This window comes from Mustela lutreola, chromosome 1 (genome assembly GCF_030435805.1).
Source record: "Mustela lutreola isolate mMusLut2 chromosome 1, mMusLut2.pri, whole genome shotgun sequence".
In the NCBI taxonomy this organism is placed as follows: domain Eukaryota; kingdom Metazoa; phylum Chordata; class Mammalia; order Carnivora; family Mustelidae; genus Mustela; species Mustela lutreola.
Genome location: NC_081290.1, coordinates 251,248,753 through 251,273,512, shown reverse-complemented (window position 1 = coordinate 251,273,512; position 24,760 = coordinate 251,248,753). Strand labels below are relative to the sequence as shown.

General features: G+C 40.1%; 1 protein-coding gene across 1 annotated transcript in view; it reads right to left on the bottom strand.

Annotated features, from left to right (window-relative positions):
- Positions 1 to 14,238, bottom strand: part of SLC17A6 (solute carrier family 17 member 6) — a 42,028-nt gene extending 27,790 nt beyond the window's left edge. The window contains exons 1-3 of the mRNA XM_059138432.1: positions 13,565 to 14,238; positions 10,582 to 10,834; positions 8,920 to 9,038 (exon numbers count right to left, since the gene is read on the bottom strand). Coding sequence (XP_058994415.1) covers positions 8,920 to 9,038; positions 10,582 to 10,834; positions 13,565 to 13,650 — 458 coding nt within the window. The 5' untranslated portion in view covers positions 13,651 to 14,238. The remainder of the gene's footprint in view (positions 1 to 8,919; positions 9,039 to 10,581; positions 10,835 to 13,564) is intronic.
- Positions 14,239 to 24,760: the final 10,522 nt, after the last annotated feature.

Here is a 24,760-nt window from a genome sequence, read left to right as displayed (position 1 = left end):
ACCTACTGGGGTTGATAGCCCAGCTCTTCCTCTTATCAGCTAGTAATCGTTGGGGAAATAAGTACTATTTTTTTGTTCAGTTCTCTCATCAGTTAAACAAGTGTTAAGAATGTCTGCCTTACAGAGTCTTTATGAGGAAGAAAGATGATGGCTATACATAAGAAGTTTGGCAATACATGTATTGAGTATTGTATTCAACTCTAATTTCATCTGCTTCCTGAAATGGGGAACTAAGGCAATTAAGGAAACAATTTATAACTCATATCCTTTCTCTCTCTTCCCACCCCAGTACAAATGTACTATTTAGGGAGAGGTAGAAATGTTATCCCTGAATGATCTACTTCACGTTGATTGAAAGGCTTTCCTGATACTCATCCCTCTCCATTGTGCCTGGTTAGAGCAGCGCTTCTGGGTTTCCATTCAGTAGAGCTGGCTTTGTTTTCCCCCATTTTAATCTAAAAGCTAGATTTCTAGACTCTTCTTAACTACAGGGAAGGAGTATACTGTCCTTTATTCCATCATATAAATTAAGCGATCTTGTTACTGCTTGACTTAAGTAGGCCTAAGAAGAACATCTATGCTGCTTTTTAGGTTCATTTTTACAATTTTTTTTTCTTTTGAAATTTCATTTTGGATTTTCTCAGGTACATTTTCTGTTTTTCAATAGGCAAAATGTTAAGTTTAATGACCTATCAAATAATAATGTAGTTTATTTGAGAATATTTTCATGAATGTCAATTATAGAATAGCAATTTAAGACTAGTCAATATAAAAAAAAAGACTAGTCAATATAAGTAACCAATTACATGTTTGATAAATTAAGCTGATTTCTGATTTATATTCTGGGTTTTATTTTTTTATTTGCTTGCTTTATAATCTATGTCAGTTTAGAAGCTCACTTATGGTCTGATCCTCCAGTTATTCCAAGTAAAGGTGAATAATGTATAGGTAAATAAAAAAAAAAAAAACATATTTTCTTGGGGTGCCTGGGTGGCTCAGCAGATTAAACCTCTGCTTTTGGCTCAGATCATGATCTTAGGGTCCTGGAATTGAGCCCCATGTCAGGCTCCCCACTCAGGGGGAGCCTGCTTCCCCCCCCCCCCCGTCTGCCTCTCTGCCTACTTGTGATCCCTCTCTCTGTCAAATAAATAAATAAAATCTGTTTTTAAAAAAACACATTTTCTAGAAACAAATTTTCCCAAATAAATACTTGTCTATTTTTAATACATACATATATATATGAAAATACTGAAAACACATACATACTGAAAATACTAACAAATTACACAAAATTTTTCAGCAATAAACTTAACTAAACCATTCCTTTCACTGAACAATTAATTAAGCCATCATAAAGTTATTAGATAAATAAATATCGCCAATCTTGAAGTGCCATAGAGCACGTTGCATCTCAACTAGTATGATAGTTCATTTCTCCTCAAGTCCTTCTCCTTGTCTAATTGGCAGCTAAAGTTCTACGTGAAAAACCCATGCTTGTGAATATAAATCAGAGATGGGTGTCAGTAAATGAGCCAAGGGGGGAAAAAAAAGGCAAAGAAACATGCAAAGTGAATGTGAAAAATCTTAATATTTCAAATGCCTTAAGAACAGGATCAGAAACTGATGGGTGCTCTCCATTGCTCAAAGGACATTATAATCTCTGTGAAATAAGGGCCATTTGCTTATTAAGATTGCTTTTCAAAATGATAAACCACTTGAAAGCTACTTAAAATTGTTGTTTTCCTCATGATTTCCCCTGCAACAAATGGCATATTAAAATGAATTCAATTTGCTTATTTTTAAGTTCAAACACACACTATCTCTCTCTCTTCTTTGTCTTCCATTGTGAAATGATTATATTCTCTTACACAGAATGACGTTAAGGACATGGGTGTGTATGCATGTGTGTGTATGTGTGTGTGTGTGTGTGTGTGTGTGTGGTAGGAGGCTCTATATTATTAAACAGATTCTCAAAATTGAGAAGCACGCAGTGTCCCTGTTTGGAAAAGCAAATGCAATTGCTGAAAACCTGCCTCACCCCTGCCTGATGATAAACATTCCGTGTGCTCCAGGGTGAGTTAGCTGTGAAATTCTCAGTCCCATTATTTCTCTATGACCCACGGCCACAAACACCCCCAGCTACCAAGCCCACCCCAAAAGGATTTGCCTGGTAGAGGTGACAGGAACACTGGTGACTTGTCACTTCTACAGATGATATCCATTTTCCCCAAATCGATCAATCCATTTCCATTTGGACAGTGGCTTGTCACTTAACAGGGAACTAGTGTTCCTCACCCCAGGTGTGGCACTAATCCTGTCCAAGAGGGTCTGTAGGAATAGACTGATTCAGGCTGCTTAATCTATTTAATCTAATCAAATCAGGGCCCAGGCGCCTCCCTTTGTCACATCTGACGCACCATTCCCGTATTTAAAAAGGAATACACAAGCACAAGCCAGCCCTCTGGGTCCCTTGGTACATCATTAAGTTGTAAAAATGACTTCATCACTCACGACAGAGAAATTAGACAGCCCCAACAGTGGCATATGGCAGCGGGACAATCATTCCACCAGCTGCCCACCTGACTCTCTCCTCCCTCAAAATCACGGCCCTCCCCTCCAGATTCTGCCTCTGCACTGCGGTAGTTGACTGTGGCAGCCACAGGGGAAGTCAGAGCTAGTAAAGGGCCAGAGGAGAAGAGGATCGAAGGAAAGAGAAGCTCCTGTCAGCAAACCACGTGCCAGCCCTTAGGGACCCCCTCCCTCTCTCTCTGGATCCATTTATTCATCTTGTGGAGAGGCATTTTCTTTTGTCAGAAAAAGGAAGTCTCTTCTGCTTTGTCCCTACAGAGCCCACAATGGGAAGGCAGTGAGATGCTGGAGGAGTGAAACACAGTCACCTCTGGCCCTAACCGACCGGATGGTGATAAAATATTTCCACCACAGCAGGATGGTGGTCACTTGCCACAGCTTTATGTTCATCGGCGGAATGATTTTCTCCTACAAAAGCAATTTGCAAATGTTTCTCACCGGAAAGGTTAAGGAGTCCCTGCAATGTAGATGTTGCAATGGATAGGTTAGTAGAGAGGAAAAAAATGAGTGAGAGATGATAGATAGATAGATAGATAGATGATAGATAGATAATGTTTGCATATGTGTTTGGTAATGACACTTAAGAATTAATTTCCAGTGCTTATTCCAGTAAATAAAGCACATCTTCATTGTTTTATTTCTGTGAAGGAAAAAGAATAACATTGGTAAAATTGTCCCTTCCTGGGCTTAAAATATGAAGATGTTATGTTCAAAGTATCTTCATTCTTCTCTTTCTGATAATCCCTTTCACAAGAGAATTTTTCAGAATCAGGCAAGCCAGAATATTTACCTAAAGTACACCAAATTTCATTTTGATAAATGCAAGTTCAAATGAGTTAACAGTTTTAAAATCCAGACATTTGAATTTGTTGATTTTTAAGTATAAACTGCTCTCTCTTTCATAACAGTGGTATGAATTGAGTTGTAGCCATCAAAATCCCAAGGAAGAATCTCTTCCTTTTTTTTTTTTTTTTTTAATCCCAACCCCCGCCCCAGAACTCTCACCCCCTTGCCCAGTGATGCTCAATGATTGCAGAAGCCCACATACTACCAAAGTGCTAGGTACAGAGAAAAAGTTCTAAATGCCACTATTTTCTCCTATAGAAAACCACACTATTTGTCTAAGCCATTATCAAGTTTAGGTTTTTGTCTCTTGCAAAGAAAAGAACAGAATCATTCATGCTATATAGCCAAATTGTTTGGGAGTCCATACACACACACACAAATACAGTATGTTTCTCCTGCCACCAAAACCTAAGACCTAAGGCTTCTCTTTCTAATTCTTGGATTTCTCTCCTGGATTTGGGGCATGATAGATTGTAGGCACTCATTGAGAGAGCAGATGGCTCAGCTTGCTCCTAAAAGTGAACTTTATGGTGAAGTACATGGTATCAAGCAGAGATGCTAAATTTCAGTGTAGAGATAGCCTGAGGTCATGCGCTGGCCACCTGAGTTTTAGTCCCAATCTCTTTGTGATCCGGGGCAAGGCACCACCACCTCCCTGATTCTCTATTTCCCTTTCCTGGTCTGGTCTCTAAGTGAGAAGACTGGATTAGATGAGCCTTATCTCCCCCTAACATTAGTTCTTTCTGTTAGCTAAACTTCGCTGCCTGTTAAAAACAGGATCCTCATTATTCAAATAAAGAACTATTTTTTTTCTTTAGCAAAAGCCAAGTTAGAAACCCAAGAAATACCTGGAAATACCTGGAAAGACAAAACGTTGGACCAGGAATTAAACCCTTTTTAAATAAAAAAGAGGAGTAGGAGGAAATAAACTGTAACTTTCTACAGAGAGGTCTAACCTCAGACTTAAATGAATTTAAGTGTTTTTACAATACTAGACTAGAATTCAAGACTGAATGCATTGAATTACTAGCACTCTCTATCCCTTGGCTAAAGAGGTTTCCTAAGACAGGCCTTCAAATGAGACTTAAGGCATTTTCAGTGGGCAATATTTTAGCTGGAATAATGTGTATGGGGAAATAAATTTAATAAAGCTAGAAATGTGATGAGTAGAAAGATGCATTTTCAGCACAATAGAAATAATCCCTTTGCATTACTAATACTTAAGACAAATTTAAACATAAATAATAAAGAATGGCCTTAAGATATTACTTATTCTTTCATTTTTTCTGAAGTTAGGGCTTTATTAATAATAAATGATACTAGGGTGGCTCCTGGGTGGCTCAGTGGGTTAAAGCCTCTGCCTTCACCTCAGGTCATGATCCCAGGGTCCTGGGCTCTCTGCTCAGCAGGGAGCCTGCTTCCTACTGTCTCTGCCTGCCTCTCTGCCTACTTGTGATCTCTTTCTGTCAAATAAATAAATAAAATCTTTTAAAAATAATAATAATAATAAATGATAACAGCCAACATCTAATGAGGTCCAGGCACTTCTAAGAACCTTACACATATTCTTTATTTAGCTGACATGATACTCATATTAAGTAGGTACTTTGATTGGTCCCCTTTTACAGAAATATAAACTGAAGTTCAGAGGAGTTAGTAATATTTTATGTTATTCATTTATTAAGTAGTACCTTTAGGAGTCTGAACCTACATGGTTTGTCTTTAGAACCTGTATCTTAACCACTCTGCCATACTGCCTTTTTTTTTTTTTTTTTTTTTTTAAGCCTAGCCACTTTCATTTTATTTATTCAACAAATATCTGTCTTGGGCCATAGGGATGCTAGGGATAGAACAGTGAGAACAACGTGGATACAATTGCTTGCTTTAATGGAGCTTACACTTTATTGGACAAAACCAAAAGATAAATAAGTAAAATACTGGTAGGACAGCTGACCATAAGGGCCATGTAAAAAAACTAAATCACCATTGGCAGATCAAGAAGATATGAGGAGGACTGGAAAAAGTTTTAAATAAGGTTCATACACTATTGCCCCCTAGAAAGAAGGAAGATAATATTGTCCAGGGTGAAGATCATATTGTCCATTGAAAACATAACGTTGACCAACTATTTGACAAATCTGACCATCCTTGATTATGTCCTTTGCAAAAATTCTGTTGTTTTTCCTGTTAAGTACTTGCCTAGGCTCTTAATCAGTCAAAATGCAAGATAAAAATAATCCTTAGCAAGTCCACATTTGTAATGATCTGGATTAACGTAAGCCCCGTGTCTTGTACTGTTTAGAGGCAACATTAAGTTCCCCCAACACACTGTTATCACTGTAGTAAATATGTCCTCATCTAGAAAAACTGCAGATTTTGTAAGGAATCTTCTTTGGATTCCTCACCCCAAAGCCCTCCAGGGAGGTGACTAGTCTCCTGTCCAGGACGTGCTGTAGCCCTTTAAGAAAAGACAAAGGAAAAAATGATGCAAGAGTCCTCCCCTGGGACTGAGATTTCTCTTCCCTAGCTTTTTTTCTCAATGAAGAAGGAAGTAAGAATACTTAGAATCTGACCAGAAAAGGGACCAAGACTCTGTATTCTGACCAAGGGTGCAGCTGCCTTTGCTTAAAGCATAAAATGGAGAACGCACATCATTGCTGTTGGTTTTTCATTGAGAAATTTACCCAGGAGGTGTATCCAGGAGCCCTTCTCTCAAGGGGAGCAGTGTTCACACATCTCAGTTCCTCTACTCCAGTTCCACCCGTAACTGTGATGGCAAACATTTTCCAAAGCGAGCTTTTCCACCTAGAGGGAAAGGAATCTGTCCCCAGTATCCCACTCAAGGGAAATCTTGTTCTACTATTAGATGATCTATAGGGAGAAGTTGATTTAAATAGGCATACAATATTTGTCTGTGGAAAACTTGTCTTGCTGTATTGTTTTTTCTATTTCTGAAAAAGGGTCATACTAGGAAATGTACATCTTTGCAACCAATTTTAAATCTCTCAGATTTTGTGTTAAAAAATAAAGTTCTAAGATAAAATTCTATGTAGCTTATATATAGGACTATTTGAACATTTATCAACATGTTAACAATAAGGTCTCTGTGTGATTAATTTATGGTTTTTATTATATTTTATTTTTTGTATATTTTTCTTAGGATACAATTCTTCATCATCAGAAAAGGGAATGTTGTACATTTTTTAAACCTGTTTTCACAGGAGGCTTCAACTATTTGTAATATTATGTTATATCTTTTAAGTGAGACAAAGATGTCAAGACCCAAAGATCTGATAAGGAAGTTAGTCTTTATCTTCTATTATGTTGGTCATATTTTACAATAAATTTTAGCTTTCTCAGTCTTGGAGAGCACAAGACATTGAAAACATTATGAAGATACTAAGTTTCTCTTCCCTGAATAGCTATACAAAGGTAAGATGACTTGAGATCCAAATGTGACTTCTAAAGTTCACAAATTTTTCCTTTAAAAAAAAATCTACCAAATGAATTAGAACCTGAGTTAGCATGAGTCTTCACTAAACATAACAAAATGGTAGTATAGAAATGAGATGGCTTTTTTCTTTTCTTTTTTTTTTTTTTTTTTAACCAGGAAAACCTGTTTATTGACCTCCCAGTGTTACAAAGAGGGAAAGCTGGGGCATCCCTGGTGTTTTTTCCTGGCAGGAAGATGTTAGCATTTTAACAATTGGCAAGCTGAAGGTTTTGACTCTGAAAAAACCTTAAAGGCACAGCCATTATTGTTACATTTCACATTATTTTGAGTTTCTTGTATCATTGTTGGTTTTTTGTGAATTATTGGTTGTTTTCCCCCTGAAGTGAAAATATTTCACAAACGCGTTTGGACTATCTTTCTAGGAAGCTTATTTTGACTCAGAAAAAAAAAAAAAAATTGAGGAGAAAAAAAAAGATTCGAGACATTGGGACTTAGGGATCCAAAAATGTAATATGTTTATTACCAGTACTATTTAAGGACATATTTTCTTAAATTGATTTATCCCATCCATAGAATTGGGTTTTCTAGATAGTTAATGATTTTCATTTTTAAATGATTCCTTTTTTAAAAGAATAGTTTGTCTCTTATTGGGTCTGAGTACTAACCATCCTGATGTCAGGGTAAAGATGATATTCAAAAGGCACTATTCCTAATCTTTTACTCTGTTCTTTTGAAGGGCTGTCCAAAAATCCTGGCCCAAGCAATTGTGAAGACTAAAATGAATTTGCCACAATTCTTCCGGAGGCTTTGCAGGGGACAGAAAAATCTTGGGCAGGAAGTCACTGCTGGTGAATGGGATCTTAGGTGACAAAGGCCACTGAAAGAGGCCTCCTAGGAGATTTTATTGAGAAATGAGAAGGAACCAGTTTATGAAAGCAAAAGCAAAAAGGGGATCAAGACTAGAGTGTCCCCAGCTCAAGAAAATCTAACTTTGGATGAGGGGGAGGGGAGGTGAAGTCACAGATACAAAATCTGAAGAAAGATCTGAAGTCTTGGGGGGGGGTTCTCTATGAAGCAACACTTGAAAAGGTGAGTGCCAGAGTTCCTTCTCAGTTTTATAATTCAGCCTTGAGAATGCATTTAGTTTTATTTATCTTAATATACCCAATGAAGCAGATAAAGCTGCCTCTCACCCTGCAGTGGCCAGGCTGTGCTCCTAAACATCACCACCCCACCAGTCTTTATGCCCCATACTTAGGGGTGTCTCTGCAAGTGACCCCAGTGGCATCCCTGGAGATGGCTCTAGGACCTGGGCTGCAGTCCCCGCTGCTAGCTGGAAGCCTCAGGACTCAGCTGAGCTCAGTCCCCAACCCCGCCCCTACTCACTGGCGCTCATTAACAGGTGGAATCGCACCCCGGGCGCCTGAAGTCCCGCCTGCCTCCATAGAGACAAATCCTTCAGATCCAGAGCACCATCTGGGCGGCTCCGCCGCCCGGCGTTCGATGCGCCCTGCCGGGAGGTCAGCACCAGAGGGACCCGGGCACCCGAGGGGGCACACTGGCGAGAGTGCAGCACGTGTCGCTACCCCCCTAACCACACACACACACACACACACACACACACACAAGCATGCACACGCGCGCGCGCGCGCACACACACACACACACGCACGCACACATAGTACGTCCCCGTCCCCTTTGTGCACCCAGCGGCTCACTCCTGGCTCGGTCCACTCCTCTCCCGGTCTCAGTTCCTACCAGGCCATAAGGCATGTCGACCATTTGGAGTAAAGTTGGCTCAGCCAGATCAGAGAGGAAGCGGCAACCGGCGCCCAGCCTGACGAGCCCACATTCTCTTGGGTGCCGAATTCTGGAAGGAGGCACCAGCAGTTCCAGCCCCGAGAGCGGAGGTGCCCGGGAACCAGGAGACCTCACGCAGGAGTTCCAGTCCCGAAGGGCTGTCATCCCTGCCCCCAGCCTCTGATGTCCCTTCCGAGGCACAAGAACCCCCAGCCCTGCGGGCGCGTTACCTGTTCGCGGCCAGCCGAGACGCGATGTAGCCGCCCGGAATCTGGGTGATGATGTAGCCCCAAAAGAAAGAACCGTGGATCATCCCCACGGTTTCTGGGTCCCAGTTGAATTTGGCTTTCTGTGGGGATAGGGGGAAAGAACGGGGTGGAGGGAAAGAGTAGAGTCAGTGTTTGGGCTGCAGACTCACGTTCAGGAGCCCTCAACCCCCCGGGCACTCCCTGCATTCTGGAGGTGGAGGTGGCTGAATTTTCGTTTTCTGACAAAATTGAATGTATACCTTCTTCTAGAGAAGAGATGCTTCTTTTTAACTGAAAACTGTGCTCATTGGAAATGTATTGCCATTAATGGCGAAGTTGGACGCCTTGGGTTTGCTCCCCGACTACCGTCAGGCAGGTCTGATCCCCTCGGTCTCTGAGGACTCCTCTGAGCTCCAGTTTTGGAAATTAGAACTCTCCACGGAGAGATTCCGTTTGCTGGCTGGGGATAGCGACCCCTGAGCCGGGTCCGTTTAGCTAACACCAGCCAGTACTAATGCGGTAGTGGGGTCGCTTCCAGAATGAGATCCAACCACGGGAATTCTGACGAAGGAAGTGGGCACTTGGTACGGAAGGTGAGGAGGTTGGAGGAGCCAGAGGAAAGGGTCGTCCCTGCAAAATAGGGTTGGGCGTAGGCCAGAAAGATTTGGAGTAGCCTTGGGAATTGGTGGGGGGGTTGGGGTGGCCAGTGGAGAGGAGAATTTGTTCGGGAGGGTCTTAAGAGCTGGGGTCGGGTGTGTCTGAAGGTCAAGGCCTAGCTCCGCCCTAGCTATCCTAGGCGGCCCCACAAGGTGAACCTTAAAGTAAATATCTGCATCTCAAAGGCAAAGGAGTGCTAATCCCGCCAGGGGCACTGAGGATCCGTTTTCTCCTTTTGAATAGTATTTTGAACCCGAATGCACTTTGCAGGGTCTCCCGGAATCCCCCGGGCCCAGCAGCGTTCACCGCTTCTCGTGCATAGTCGGTTCCGGAATTTTCTCCCAGCCCTTGCTCACGGTCGCTCAGATCCCTGACCAGGAACTCTACACCACGGGTTTCGGGGACTTTGACGTTGACCCTCCTTTCCCTGGGCGTCACCCCAACACATTCACGAGATTATGGGACTGAATTCCCTGTGACCTCGAGGTACTCCGAGCGGCGGCTCTTCTCCACCAGTTTAGTGGATAGTTCCTAGAGGCCCTTCCATGGGAAGTGCCGACATGCCCACAGTTTATTTGATTTCGGTTTTGTTTCATTTTTATTATTAAGAATGCTTGGCAGGAATTGGAGGGAACCAGGGGGACATGATCACTGATACGCAGCCCTACTCTTCCGAGTGAAATATGTATGAATGTATACATACACATTTAAATTTAACGGACATTATGCAACTTCTCGTATGAAGTCACGCCACAAAAATCAAGTAAGCTAGATGCTATTTTCCACTTTGCAGGTGAGAAAAGGAAGGCCCTGAGAGCAGGAACGAAAGGGGGAGGTAATACTGCTACCGCGGGTCTACTCCTGCTTTAGAACGGCGGTGCTAGCAGGGGACTGAGCGAGCATCCAGGCTTCCTCGTTCACTGGGGGGGGAATGGAGCTCAAACAGGTGATGTGGCTTTGCGAACCCACAAGCCAGCGGCTGCCCACCTCCTTGATGACCTTGCCCCCGCGGTGGATGGTGCTGTTGTTGACCATGTCCACGATGGCCACGCCCAGGTTGCAGCGGATGCCGAAGGAGATGCAGAAGCCCAGGCCGCTCATGATGGCGATGATGTAGCGACGCGGCAGGCCGAAGCAGGTGCAGTCGCAGAGTGGAGCCTTCTTCTCTGGCACCTCCAGGGGCTTCCCATCCTCCGTCAGCTCGATGGTCTCCCCGGTGTCTTGCTTCTTCTCCAGTACCCTGAGCGGCAGAGCGGGGGGGCGGAGGACGGGGGAAAGGCAAGGACGCGGCGGGTTAGGCACCCCCGACGCCCGCCCACCCCAATTCCCAGGACCCGTCAGGGCTGGGGGGAGGGGCGCTGACACGTTCGACTACTTCTGGAGTTAGGGTGCTAGGGCGCCACCAGGCTTTGGGACCTCCCCGGCTCTCTAGGCTCCTGCCAGTCCCCCTCCCTGCGGTAGCATCTCTTCAACTTTAATACAGTCTGGCCGGGGGCATCGAGCCCCCATTCCCTCGGGATCCATCCTGCAGCACCTAGATTCACTGACAGGCCGTTTGGGCCTAACTTTCTCGCTGGGTCTGTAGTTTAGGAGGGAATGGGACACCGGAGCCGCGCCTGGTCCGCACGCTTGTCGATTCCTCCTGTCCACCCTGCTTTACCACCAGCGACAGGCAGTTACCCAGCCACCCAGCCTCCTGGGGCCCGCCTCTGCAGGCCAGCCCAGCTCAGTCCTGCACCCGGGCTACCCCTTCCTTCCCAGCCAAGTTGAAGCTTTCTGGGTTAAGGATGCGTGATCCCACGCCCCAGCTGAGCCCGGGGACCCGAGGGACTAAGGCCTCTCCAGACCGGTGCCCACGCGGGGGTCCGTGAAAGCTGTCTGAGAGTGTAACACGCGCATTCTACTGCCCATTCCTCCAGTCCCGGGCTGCTAGTTCAACGTTTACTCTCCTGTCACATATCTTACTTTCTTTTCCTTGTTACTCCAGTTTGAAACAAAGGCCTCGAAGCATATGGCCGACACCTAAGCTTCCCACTGCCAGAACATGAATAATTAATTATTCACAATCTTGCGTCATTACTATCTCGGTCACAAACACTGAAAAATGTCATGGGCAGATTTCCAAAGACGTAAAATGCAACTCCCAGATATACAAACGTGCCCCAAATCAACTCTGGTAAGATGTTCCACACCAATGTAGATCTCATTTATGCTTTGTTTGGTGTTTTTAAATTTGCCTTGTATTTCACAAGAATTCACAGGTCTAATTCAGTTCCTTTTAGGTTTTTGTCCTTGAGGGAAGGGGGCAGGGAGAAGAGGAAAGCCGGGCAATGGCATGGCATGGTTTTACTAAAAACTAAGGGTGTTCTAGCCCACAAGATATCCGTGATATGTCTATTTTAAAAAGAAGAAAAAAAAGAATTAATGTGAACAGTAGAATCACTGTGGACCCTTGAGATGGATACTTTCGATATTTAAACAAAGAACTCCCCCGTTTGCAATTCACAGGTGTGTTTTAATCCACCATGTGGTTTATTTTTCTGTCTGCCCATTTAAATTATATATTCACACACAATTATTTTCACACACATGAGAGTAAAGCGAATGAAACTTGAAGATCAATTCCAAGAATGCACAGGTTGGGAGCTGACTGCCAAGCAATTTGAGGCTACGAGAACACAACATTAGACTTCCAAATTCTACAAAATATCACCTGGAGAATAGGTCATGAAGGCTTTTGCAACTATGTTACTGCTTATTTTTAAAGTCCAATCGCACCGTCAGAACATATGACAATTTATTTATTCTTGGAGAAAAAAATAATGTACCTAATGTGATTTTTTTTTTACATTGGCTTTAGCTGATATATGCAAAGCTGTACTATGCACCTGAACTCCCTACCTGATGGCAATTGAGCTGGGAAAGAATAGCTCTTTCCAGGACAGCTGCGGACTGCAGGGCCCTTGCGGTATCTACTGCCGCATAGATGCATGATGGTGCCTACAGGAAGCCCACCAAAGCCAAAGAGATTTGGAAAATCAGGAAGTGCATTGGTCATTTTCTTTACATTTTCTATACATTTCTAAAGAATTCAATTTCCCAAATGTGAAAATTAGCGTTGTCTTGGAACCGTTTATCCTTCTGTTTCTGCCCTCTCTTCTTGATTTTGTTCATATTATTAAGAAAAGTGTATTCAGGCAATATTCTTGAAAGGTGTAAAATTTTCAGTATAATTAGTACATTGACTACAGGGAGAAAAACAAAATTAAATCATTTCTAATACTCGAAGTCATTTTGCAGGTTATCATAATGGCTTTTCTTATGAACACTGTGACATTTGCCATGCAAGAAATAGACTTCTGGAAGAAGTCAAATAGTTAAAATACATATACATTGTTTCGGGTTCTGAGAGAAGAGCTGCTTTAGCTATTAATTATTGATATATTTTGATTCTTCTTCCTTCAGCACATGAGGAAGATTCCACTGGGAGATTCTCTACTTGAGTGGTTTTGAAACTGAGATCTAAATTTCTTTCTGCCCTTACTCTTTGGAATTTCTTGGTTAATTTTTTGAGAGTTGTATTTTTAAAATTCATTTGTCTGCATCAAAGGAATTTAATTAGTTGTGATTATAAGCACCAAAACAGATTCTCTGAACAGGTGCTGGTCATTTCTCAATTGTACAGAGGATAAATCCTGGGTAGGAAAGGATGAAAATCTGCAGGTACCAAAACAAAAAACACACACATACACACACACAAAGCAGACAGGTTCATTTAGTACAACATTCCTGAATTAATAAGCAGGTTTCCAGAGCAGCCCCACTTAAGCAGTGAGCAACAACAACAACAACAACAAAAGACTTCCTGATCATATTACAATCTCTCAAAGCAACCAGGGTTTACAGAAATAGCTTTGTAGATTTTTTTTCATGCTGAGCCCCAGGCAAACAAGGGTTTGCTTTCTCTTACCTGTAGATCTGGCCAAGGGATTTTCCAGCAAAATTCTTTAGCCCCTCTTTTCCTGGGGTCAGAATCCTTTGTTTTACCGACTCCATTCTTGCAAAGACTGGTGTTGGCTCTTGCCAGATTTAAATAGTGGTGGCTATGAAAGGCGAGAGTTGCGCATATTGTCTTAATCGCTTACGGTAGTTGTGGGCTTTTTCTTCTCAGCGGAATGGTATTGGTGTGCCTCCAGCAAGAGTGTGAGTGAGAGAGGGGAGGGAGTGAGAAAGAGAATACAACAGAATAGCTGCATGCAACCCACGGGTTTCCTAATAGGAGAGTTGGTAGACACAATCAGAAAGTCTCATTGGAAGGGGAGGATCCGGTGGCAAAGGGCGCACGCAGTGCCATGGTATTTGGGCGGGTGCAGATGAGTCCTTGTCCTGGAAGTCAGTGCACTGAAAAACAATGCAAATTCCGGGTTTTGAAAACCTTATTGCTGTCAAATCCTCTGGCTTTTAAACGGAGGAGCAGGAATATCACAGAACCTTTGTGTAAAAGCAAAGTCAGAAGAATAGTGTTTTTTGTTTTTGTTTTTGTTTTTGTTTTTAATGGTGTCTTTGCTGTAGGGAGCAGAGCACCTCCAAAACTCATGGGAGCATCTGAGGTCTCAGGTGAGCAATGCTGCTGTTAGTTTTTCCTCCTTGCCTATGATCTCCTTTCCTCACGCCGGCGCAACTCTGCTCTGCGGTAGTGTCGAATTAAGATGGAGAAAGCTTGCTGCTTTTTGAGGACGTGAGTAAATAACAGACACACAGTTCTGATTTGGGCAGCGTCAGGAAAGATTTCTTCAGCGCTCCTGACAGCGCCCGTTAAGGCGCGTCTCGGCAGAATTGTTCAGCACCACGGACAGAGTAAGTTTCCGGATAACGGAAAGCTGCTTTTGGCTGGCCAGGTCGCCAACTTTCTAAGGGAGCTGGGTGGATCGCCCTGACCAAGAACCACTCTGGAAGTCTTCAGCATTGGATGCTATGGAAACCAAGTGAAAATATGTCATCATCGCCAGAGTTTGCAGAGAGAATGGTGCATTTGGCTCTTCAAAGGAGGAAGACTTCATTAAAAATTGACAAGTTACTTCTAGTTTCCTACATTTGCCCAGCGCGCTACCGCCAGTTCGGACAGTGTTGCAGGGAAGGAAGCTTACGACATATTTCATTTATGTTTGTGGAATTCTGGGGTACTTGGTCTCCCTGGGATATAAAACATTTGTACACAGAATGTATAATTATATTGTTCATGTGTTTCGTTTTAATTTCTGATAAAAAGGAAGAAAGGAGTGAAGGCGGGAGAGAGGAAGAAGGAAAGGGAGAGAAAGAGAGAGAGAGCAGAAGGAGGAAGGCAGGAAGGGAAGGAGCAAAGGGAGAGAAAGAGAAAGAAAAGATGAGTTGCAACCTCAGTGCCCTTGGTTAAGTAAAATACAGCCAGTTTAATATAAATTCCTTAGAATTTTATGATTCTTCACTTAACTGATTTACAGCACACTATGGAAATATCAAATACTGAGAAAATTTGTGGCTATATCTTGTGCTTGTTAACAAATTATGAGTAATGATATTTTCAAGATTTATTTGAAATCAATTATATTCCTTTAAAATGTGATTTTTTGGTACCATCTTCCCCTAAAGCAGAATTCTAGAGAGACATTAATATAAGACTTTTGTTATCACATACATAGGCATAGCATCAATGAATCTATTTCATTAAGCAAAGCAAGAAAGCTATGCTAGCTTAATGTTAATTATTAATGCATTTAACATGAATCACAAACCTCTTAGATGCCATTCAGCCAAGTGATTACAAAACTGATTGCCCTTGAGCCACATTATGAAGGTCAAAATCTTTGGATTTTATTTAAGCCAACAGGGGGGTAGATTTTTCTTAGGGATTTTGGGACCAAATCTCTAAAGTATGGATCTAAATACAGAATCATGTAAGAATGTTCCCTAAATAGGCCAAAAAATAAAATGGATATGTATACAGTGAATGGATAGTCAAAAAAAGATAATCAGCAATAGCTAAAACTATCTGCCATTATTAAGTTATATTATATATCAATATATCATTTTGATAAATATGTATTAAAATATATATCCCTATGAAACAGTGAACCAGATTTTTCTAAAACACTGGAACTCTGGAATCCTTCAAAATGCTATCCCCAAAGATGATCTAGTGTAAGAAAGAAACACACACACGCACACATACACATCTATCTCCTTCCAAATAAAAGGTTCAAGTTAACCAGGATTTTACTCATCCAGGGTGATTTTCAAAATATTTGTTTGTTTTTTCAGTTCTTTAGTGACCAAGTTCATTAGATCACATTCACTTAGGTATTCCATGATTTTGGAATTCTGGGAAGTAGAAGTTAGATAAATAAAAAATAGAAGTTAGATAACTATCTGTGAAGTTAGGAGGGTGATATAAAACTGATTCTCCCCAATCTCCTGCTTACATTTCACCTCAAATAATTAGCGATATAAACCACCATTAAATGGATTTGCTAACTCTGCACTATAAATTATCTGAAAGGGCACCAAGCAATACAAATCCAACATAAGAACATTGTTTCTGTAGTAAAATAATTACATTCACCTTCATTGAAATGAATGTCATCTGGCTCCTCCATTCTCTTGATAACATGGCAAGTGCTTGAATCAGAATTATTGCTAATATTGATTTATTCATTCTAAAAATACTCATTTAGTGCCAAGAATTGCACTAGATTCTGGGAATATTCCCTGAAAGATTTCACAAGCTATGGGAAATAGACACAGAAATACAATTACAAACAATTATGGATGCAATTGGACAAGTAAATAAGTAAATAAGCCCGCCTGGAAGTTAAAGTATACAGAAAAGATCCCTGGAAATGATGTTTCCTCATCTGTCTTAATACTTGAAGAGAAACTTAGCTCTACGAAGGTGATGATAACCCAGTGGAACTTGCTAAGATTGGAGAGCATCCCAGCCAAAGGGGACATCTTGAGCAAAGTCATAAACAAAGGAAAAATATTGTATATGGAAAATTACAAGAATTGTTAATAGGCCACCTGAGCCCAAAGAATGCCATTTAAGCTTTTCTTAAATTAATAGTTCCCAATATAAGAAACATATACTCGGGCACTACAAACACACCCAACAGATTTTCTTCATGTGTGATCCTCAAATTCAAACACTGAACATGTACGTTTGTGACCTTAAGATCAACCTTAAGATCAATCAAGATCAGATTTATCTTGATGCAAAGAAACATTAGTGGTTACACGTATGGTATTAATCTGATGAGATTACTCCCTTACTCACTTACCTCCCTTACCCCTTACACCATTTTCCATCCAATTTTAACAGTGCCTTAAATTGATTTATTAGACAAGTCTTCCTATGGAAGAATTGTCCCCTCTACCCAAGCACTCTTAAAAATAAAAGGAGGTTTCATTGAATTTATTTAATGTGTGTAACTTGTTACAAATTATGAATGACTTTCATTTACATGATCACATTTATTCCTTATAATTATTCTTCAGACTAAACTAATTTCATTCCCATTTTATTGAGGAGAAAAATTAGCTTTAATGAATTGCCTGAAGACATGAGATAGAGTAGTTTGTCACAATTTAAGATCTTGGTTAAAACACAGATTCTGATTCAATAGGTCTGGAGTGGAACCTAAGATTCAACAGTTTTAACAAGTTTCCAGTACCATTTGTTCATGGACCACACTTCGAATCTAGACAGCATTACAGTATGAAAGTGAAATTGGCTGACGTGGGTTTGCATCCTGATTCTGTGGGTTATCACCCTTCTAACTTTTAATCAATCATCTCACTTTCATGAACTTCAGTTCCTTACTTGTGCAGAAGATGGGTTAGAGTAAGTCGTTTGTTACCCCTTCTAACTTGTAAAATTTTATGACTTTTTCCTTAATTTATTCATTGATTCAAAGCTACGTTTTCTTTGCTTGTCCCACCATGAGATTTCTCTATTGTATTTGAGGTGAATGGCTGATAATGAACAGAGGAAAATGCCAGTAACATGAGAGAAGTGTGCTTCTTCCTGAGTTGAATCTTCTTACATATTCAAAGAATAAATTATTGCCTGTTTTACTATAAGTAGTACCGAGTTTTATATGCAATCATTTCAATAATTGTCTCTATAGTATTCTTTGAAATTTATAGAAGATATTACCCAATAACAATGTGATAGGTTTGCATCTGTTTATATCCACCTATGAGGAAATACTTCTGAGAGATCTTTTAAATGACTTGCAAATGTTGCCCTCTGGTGGAAGGATACACAATTACTTTAGAAGCAACTGTAGTCCTTAATAATGTAATTAAAACCACTGTTTCCTTCCTTTCTTTCAGTCTCTTTCCCCCTCATTCACTCTGTCTTTTTCTCTTTTTAGTACTTTTTAAATTAATATCTACAGCTAAAAATTGAATTCTCTTTTGGGGACAACACACTTGCAAATGCCTAACCAAGTACTATATGTCTTTAGAAGTAAGTTGATTACCTAAGAATCAGTTAACCAGAGTTATTATATGGAAATGTAACTCTATTAAGATTTATAAATGATATGGTAATCAGACAGTGGAAAAATGGGTTAAATTTTCTAATCTCAATAGAATAATTCATGATAATCTTATAAATATTACAAAAGAGTAATGTAAATTTGATGTTTCCTTCTCCACTACCAAAAAAATATATTTTAAAGCATCATATTTAATGGCATTCACAAATCTCTCCTGGAGCATTTCTTAAGGCAAATTTATTTCAAAAAAAAATTCTTCAAGGTATCTAATTCCAGGGATATTTTAAATGCAACATTTTCTATTATTTTTTTCAACAAATACTCAACAGATAATTTGCACATGTATTTTAGGCCCTTTCTTGGAATATAATAAACCAAGAGCTCAGGAAAATATCATTTGTTATAATACATGTTATAATAGATGGAGGAAGTGTATATTCCTTAAGAGGAAGGTGCTTTGAGAAGCTATTTTTTAAAGTATCACTTTTTAGTATTTGACTTGAATTCCTAAATCAACATTCACTCTAATAATTACACACTTCTTTCAGATGGAGGCTATACAAATAAGCTCTAAGATTCATCTGTGACTTGTTTCTTATCAAGGCTTTTTAAGTGGACAGCTTTTAGTTCAGCTTTATTTGATTTTACTTGGCAGTGTTAGCCTCAGAGACATTTCCAAGAAATTATGATTATGCAATTTCTTGAGTGTTGGAGATAGAAGAAATAATTTAGTACTTTTTAGTACTTTTTAGTACTTTTTAAATTAATATCTACAGCTTTGTCTTATTCACATCTGTGTACATAAGCCAATATGTTGCACTGCTATATTTAATGGCCTAGTAAAAAGTATCTTTTGATTTCCCTGTGATCTGATTAAAAAAAACTGGAAGCTTTCAATAAAGCACACTGTAATCTTAAGTATATATTGTAACTACCAAAAATGTATGTATATAATCACTTATGTGTTCTTTTAGGGTGCATCTTACTCTGTATAATTTACCATTAAAAAGATTTATCCATTTTATCTTTTCTTTCTGTACTCAAAAAAAAAAAAAAAAACCTTCTTATTTTCTGAGAAAAATCCAAGTTTAACATGAATGGAGACCAAATACTGTTGTTCTCAATGTCAGAAAAGTACTTCTAATTTTGAATTCCATAGTGTATGTAGAGAGTAATGTGATAAATTACAGAAGGACTTTGAACTCACTTTAAACTCTCAAAAAGATTTTCCCAAACTGAAAGATGTGATTGTATAAGGAATACTGGGAGAAATTAGGACAGAAAAGAGATGCAACTTAAAAAAAGAATAAAATAAATATATATTTCAAAATAAAGGAGACCAAGGCAGAGATTACCATGACTTAAGATATTTTATATGTAAATAAAGAGATTAAGTGCCAAGTAACAAGTAATATCCTTCAAGTGTGATGAACTCTTACCTAACTGAAATGTCTTCCTCTCTCTCTGGTTCTTGTAAGAATCCTACTTAGCTTTTATCCTCCTAGGTTACTGATGTCCTTCTTTTGAATAGCATATGCTTTTCATTCCACATTGTGGAATATTATGTTCCTTGGAGGAAAGCATCTAGCATTATTGAAATTTCCCAATTGAGGGACGCCTGGGTGGCTCAATTGGTTAAGCAGCTGCCTTCGGCTCAGGTCATGATCCCAGCGTCCTGGGATCGAGTCCCACATCGGGCTCCTTGCTCGGCGGGGAGCCTGCTTCTCCCTCTGACTCTGCCTTCCACTCTGTCTGCCTGTGCTCGCTCTCGCTCGCTCTCTCTCTGACAAATAAATAAATAAAATCTTTAAAAAAAAAAGAAATTTCCCACTTGACTGCAAACACCTAGTTATCTTCTGCTTAAATTGTCCACATTTTCTAAGTTACTTAAGCTATCAGAGGCAGAAGGTGGGGGAATTTCACTTCTAGAATATTTAGAGTGACATTTCCCAAAGTAAAGCTATGGGTACATAGTTTTTTTTAGTAGGACAGAATATTTAAAATACAGAGTATTTCACTGCTGTATGAAAACTCTATCACAATCTTGGGGAAGTAAAAACAACAGAAGTAACAACAGTGAAAAGATGTAATGAAACACAGTGTTGACTATAAATCTTTTCTAACCTCTGCCCTCTAGTGGTGAAAAAGAAAAAAGAGGTCTTTCAGTTAAAAAGGTTAACCTAAAGCATGCTGACTTAAATTATTTTAAAATCAGCAGGTAAACATGTATCAAATAATATTCATATTATTTGTTGTTTTTTTTCCTAACACAAAGAATAAAGGGCATTGATTAATTACCATGGAAAAATTGTGCTACAACTTAAATAATCTTTTGGTAATTTTATGGTAATTGTAAAGACACAATTATACTATGGTAAGACCATGATGAGTAGGTCTTATTGTATAAAAAGGAGAGGCTGTGGTCCTTCACTGACATTGGATATTGAGTGCCATTTCCTTTGCTCATTCATTGTGGAGAAACAGAATCAGAGAGCTGATCAAACCATACCTGAAACCTGCTCTCTCACTAGACTAGCTTTCCAAAATTTTGAGCCACTGAGTCCCTTTTAATTAACATTTAAGCCAGTTTGAGTCAGGGTTTTCATTATTGGTAACTGAAATAATCCTGATTTAGCACCTTAAAAGTATTTCATAGACGGATAAATGAGTGAATAGAAAAAAAGGATAAATAGATAGATTTGAGGTATAGAACATAAATTAAAAGCACTAGAAAGTGAGAAAGGTCATATAAAAGTAATTACAGAACAAAATAGCAGAAAGGCAGAATTGCATAAGACAGAAGAATTTCCAGTGAATTCAATTACACTTTCATTCAACATTTCTAAGTTATTATGATGTTCCAAGTCTTTTGAAGGATACCAGGGAAAGAGAAATATAATACACAGATTTTGCTCTCAGAAAGCTCAGATTTTAATTAAGAATTTTATATTTTTTTCTTATAAATAATCAGGATAACATTCTTAGAACTTTAATCAGGCAATAATGTGGTAAACTGTGAAGAGAAAATGGAGGCAATCTTCTCAGTTCAGAAGACAACTATTGCAATAGTCTACCAGCTGATGAAATGTTTTAAAAATTAGTCTTCTTTCCCATATCATGATCCAGTTGTTGCCAAAAATAAGAGCAGCTAACATTAATATTTTCAGAAAACTGTTATTTTTAGTTTTCTTTTTGTTCCTGCTTTTCTGTTAATTTCCTCTTTTTCACTTTGTTTTAGATTCTTTTGGAGTTCTTCCTCAGACGCATAGGACTCCTCAGCAGTCCATTTGTATTCAAGAGTAAGGCACAGTGTGGGGGGGCACCTGGATGGCTCATTCGGTTAAGCGTCCAGCTCTTGATTTTAGCTCAGGTCATGATCCCAGGGTCACGAGACTGAGCTCGTGGAGTCTGCTTGAGATCCTTTCTCTCTGCCCCTCACCCTGATCTCTCTTTCTCTTTCATAAATAAATAATTCAAAAAAAAAAAAAAAAAGAGTAGAGCACTGTAGATATGGGCCTTATCCACCGAGATGAATCACACAAAAACTCAACCTTTCAGTTGTGGGCCCTGGATAGCAACATTGGTTTGCTTGTTTGTTTGTTTGTTTGTTTGTTTTTGTTTTTCTTAAGTTGACGAGCTTCTTTATATAGGAGTCCTCCAATCTCTTTCCTGAAGATTACACATCTGGCAACCAGTATTCTAGAAGCTGAGTAGAGAAGAGCTGCTGATAGAATCTCGCTGTTCAGATGCACACTACCATGTTTCCTCCTGATTTTAATAAGGCATGTCCCCCTGGACCTCAGCTGTGCCTGCCTTTCTTGAGACTCAGGTCTATATGGTTCACCCTGTGGGGATAAATCTCATATTCTGCTTGAGTGAGGTCTATTTGCCTGTCTCCATAGGCTAAGGTAGGTCTAAATCCTCTTTATATGGAATTGCAGCAAACCATCTGTTTTTAACCACAGGTCCACAATGCTGCTTTCAGAGTGACCTGGTCACTTCAGCTCACAAGTTTTTTCCATAGTTTACATATGAATCAGGTTACCACCCACAGAAAAGCATTTAAAGTTCATCTTTCCCCACCATCTAGGTCACTTTCCACTTGTCCATCAGCCTTCCATCTTTTAAAATCTTGTTAACATCCTCTACATATTGGAAACTTCTGTTTCATTCTCTTTATCCTTGGGCATTTTTAACTTAGAAAAATGCCTTACTATCATTTTAGTGAAGTCCTAGGAGAAAATGGACATAAGCTATATATGTTCGCTCATCCAGATTTAATTGGAAATCAGTGTCTATTTTATAGTTTAAAAAAAAAAACAATTGAAAACTATGCCCACACAGAAACCTGCACATAGATGTTTACAGAGGTTTATTTATAAATTGCCAAACCTAGAAGCAATCGAGATGTCCTTCGGTAGGTGAATGGATCACTAAACTGTGGTACATTCAAACAATGGAAAATTATTCAGCACTGGAAAAGAAATGAACTATCAAGCCATGAAAAGACATGGAAACACTCTAAATGCATATTATTAAGAGAAAGAAGTCCATTTGAGAAGAGCACATGCTGCATGATTCCAACTATATGACATTCTGGAAAAGGCAAAATTATGGAGAAAGTGAAAAAATCAGCGGTTCCCAGGAATTGTAAGGGTTGGGGACTGGGAGGGGGAAGGAAGAACAGGTGGATCACAGATGGTTCTTAGGGCAGTGAAAATAAGATATCATACTGATGGATATATGTCATTAAACAGTGGTCCAAACCTACACAATGTACAACAGCAAGATTGAACCCTCATATAAACTATAGACTTGGGTGAGTATGATGTGTCCATGTAGGTCAGTTGTAACAAATGCAATCCTCTAGTTGGAGACATTGATATCGGGTATTGGGTAGGGAGTATATGAAAGTCTCTGTATCCTCCCCTCAGTTTTTCTATGAACCTTAAACTCCTCTAAAAAAAAAAAAATAGGTCTTAATATTTTTAAAAAGACTATTGTATAAACCTTGAAGCCGATCTCGTGTTTCTCTTTTTCAGGGATAGAAAAAAAATTATCACAGAAACAATTCTAATATTTCAGTTTATACTATTCTGATCAAGGTTAGTTGAATCCTCCTGAGGGAAGCCTACCTCTACACCTTCATCTTAACTAATCTCATTCTTGCTCTTTATACACCATGAACACAGGATAAGTGTGTTTTTGTGTTAGAACCTCTTCTGGCTTACTATCATATTATCTTTTTTAAAATACTCTTCATTACAGGGAACCTGGGTGGCTTGGTCAGTTAAGCATCCAACTCTTGATTTCAGCTCAGATCATGATATCAGGGTTGTGAGATCCAGCCCAATGTCAGATTCCATGCAGGGTGTGAAGTCAGCTTGAGGTTCTCTCTCTCCCTCTCCTCCTCCCCTGCTCTCTCCCCCTCTCTCTTTCTCTCTAAAAATAAATAAATAAATAAATAAATAAATAAAGTAAAATCCTCTTCTTTCTAGATCTAGATTTTCATTTTTCTGCATTAGAGTCAATGGAAAAACAACTTAAGACCACTCAATGGCCATCCCTTAAAACCACTCAATGGCCATTCAGTGACCCATGGACCAGTCCCCGGTAGCAGGTTGAGTGCTCCCATCCTTACTAGGGAACGACTGGGCAGGAATAGAGGAAGGCATGTCTTTAGACCTCAGGCTGAGTGGGAGTAAACTCACCCTGAAATCCCTGCTTGGTCACAGCCTTTTCAGCAGCAACATGATCTTCCTTTTTAATCTCTTCTGGATCCCTGTAGAAGTAGAGATCAGGGGGCACCTGGGTGGCTCAGTGGGTTAAACCTCTGCCTTTGGCTCAGGTCATGATCCCAGGGTTCTGGGATCAAGCCTTACATGGGGCTCTCCGCTCGGTGGGGAGCCTGCTTCCCCTGCCTCTCTGCCTACTTGTGATCTCTGTCTGTCAAACAAATAAATAAAATCTTAAAAAAAAAAAAAAAGAAGAAGTAGAGATCAGGCATGAGTTCTTATAGGGCACCACGCATACTTGGAACTTCTAGGTCAACATCCATATTAGACCCCTTGCTGTTGTGCAGAGTGGCATGTCCACATAGGGCATTCTATGTTACATAGAGTGATATACACAGGTTAGAGTAAGACGTGTCTTTGAGAGGATGGTGGTCAGCGCTGGGATCAGTAACCATCAGAAAATGTGGCTCCTGGGAAGCTGCCTGGATCTGGCTAGTGAAGTTTCCAGAGGCCAAGCAGCCAACAGTGGGAGAGGTTCTGGTAGCAGCGGCAAACTTCAGCCTATCCCCCTGGCCGGTATTCCTGGAGCATGTGACTCTGCCATCAGCCACATCCTCAGTGACAACAATGGCAGGAGCCATCAGCAGAAGCTGCTTCCAGGTGCTCCTCAGATTTATGACGTAGATGCCATCACGTGATGCCACATCACGTCCACGTCAGGTCACATCACATCACGAGTTTGCATGTCAGTGTTAGTGCCACTTAAGTGGGCTCCTGCTTCAAGAAATTTGAGGACATCCTTCTTCACTTGCAAGATATCTGGGCTCCAGACATGGTAAACATTTCCCTTTAAGTTAGAATGGAAACCCAGGACATTGCCCCATAGAGAGAGCA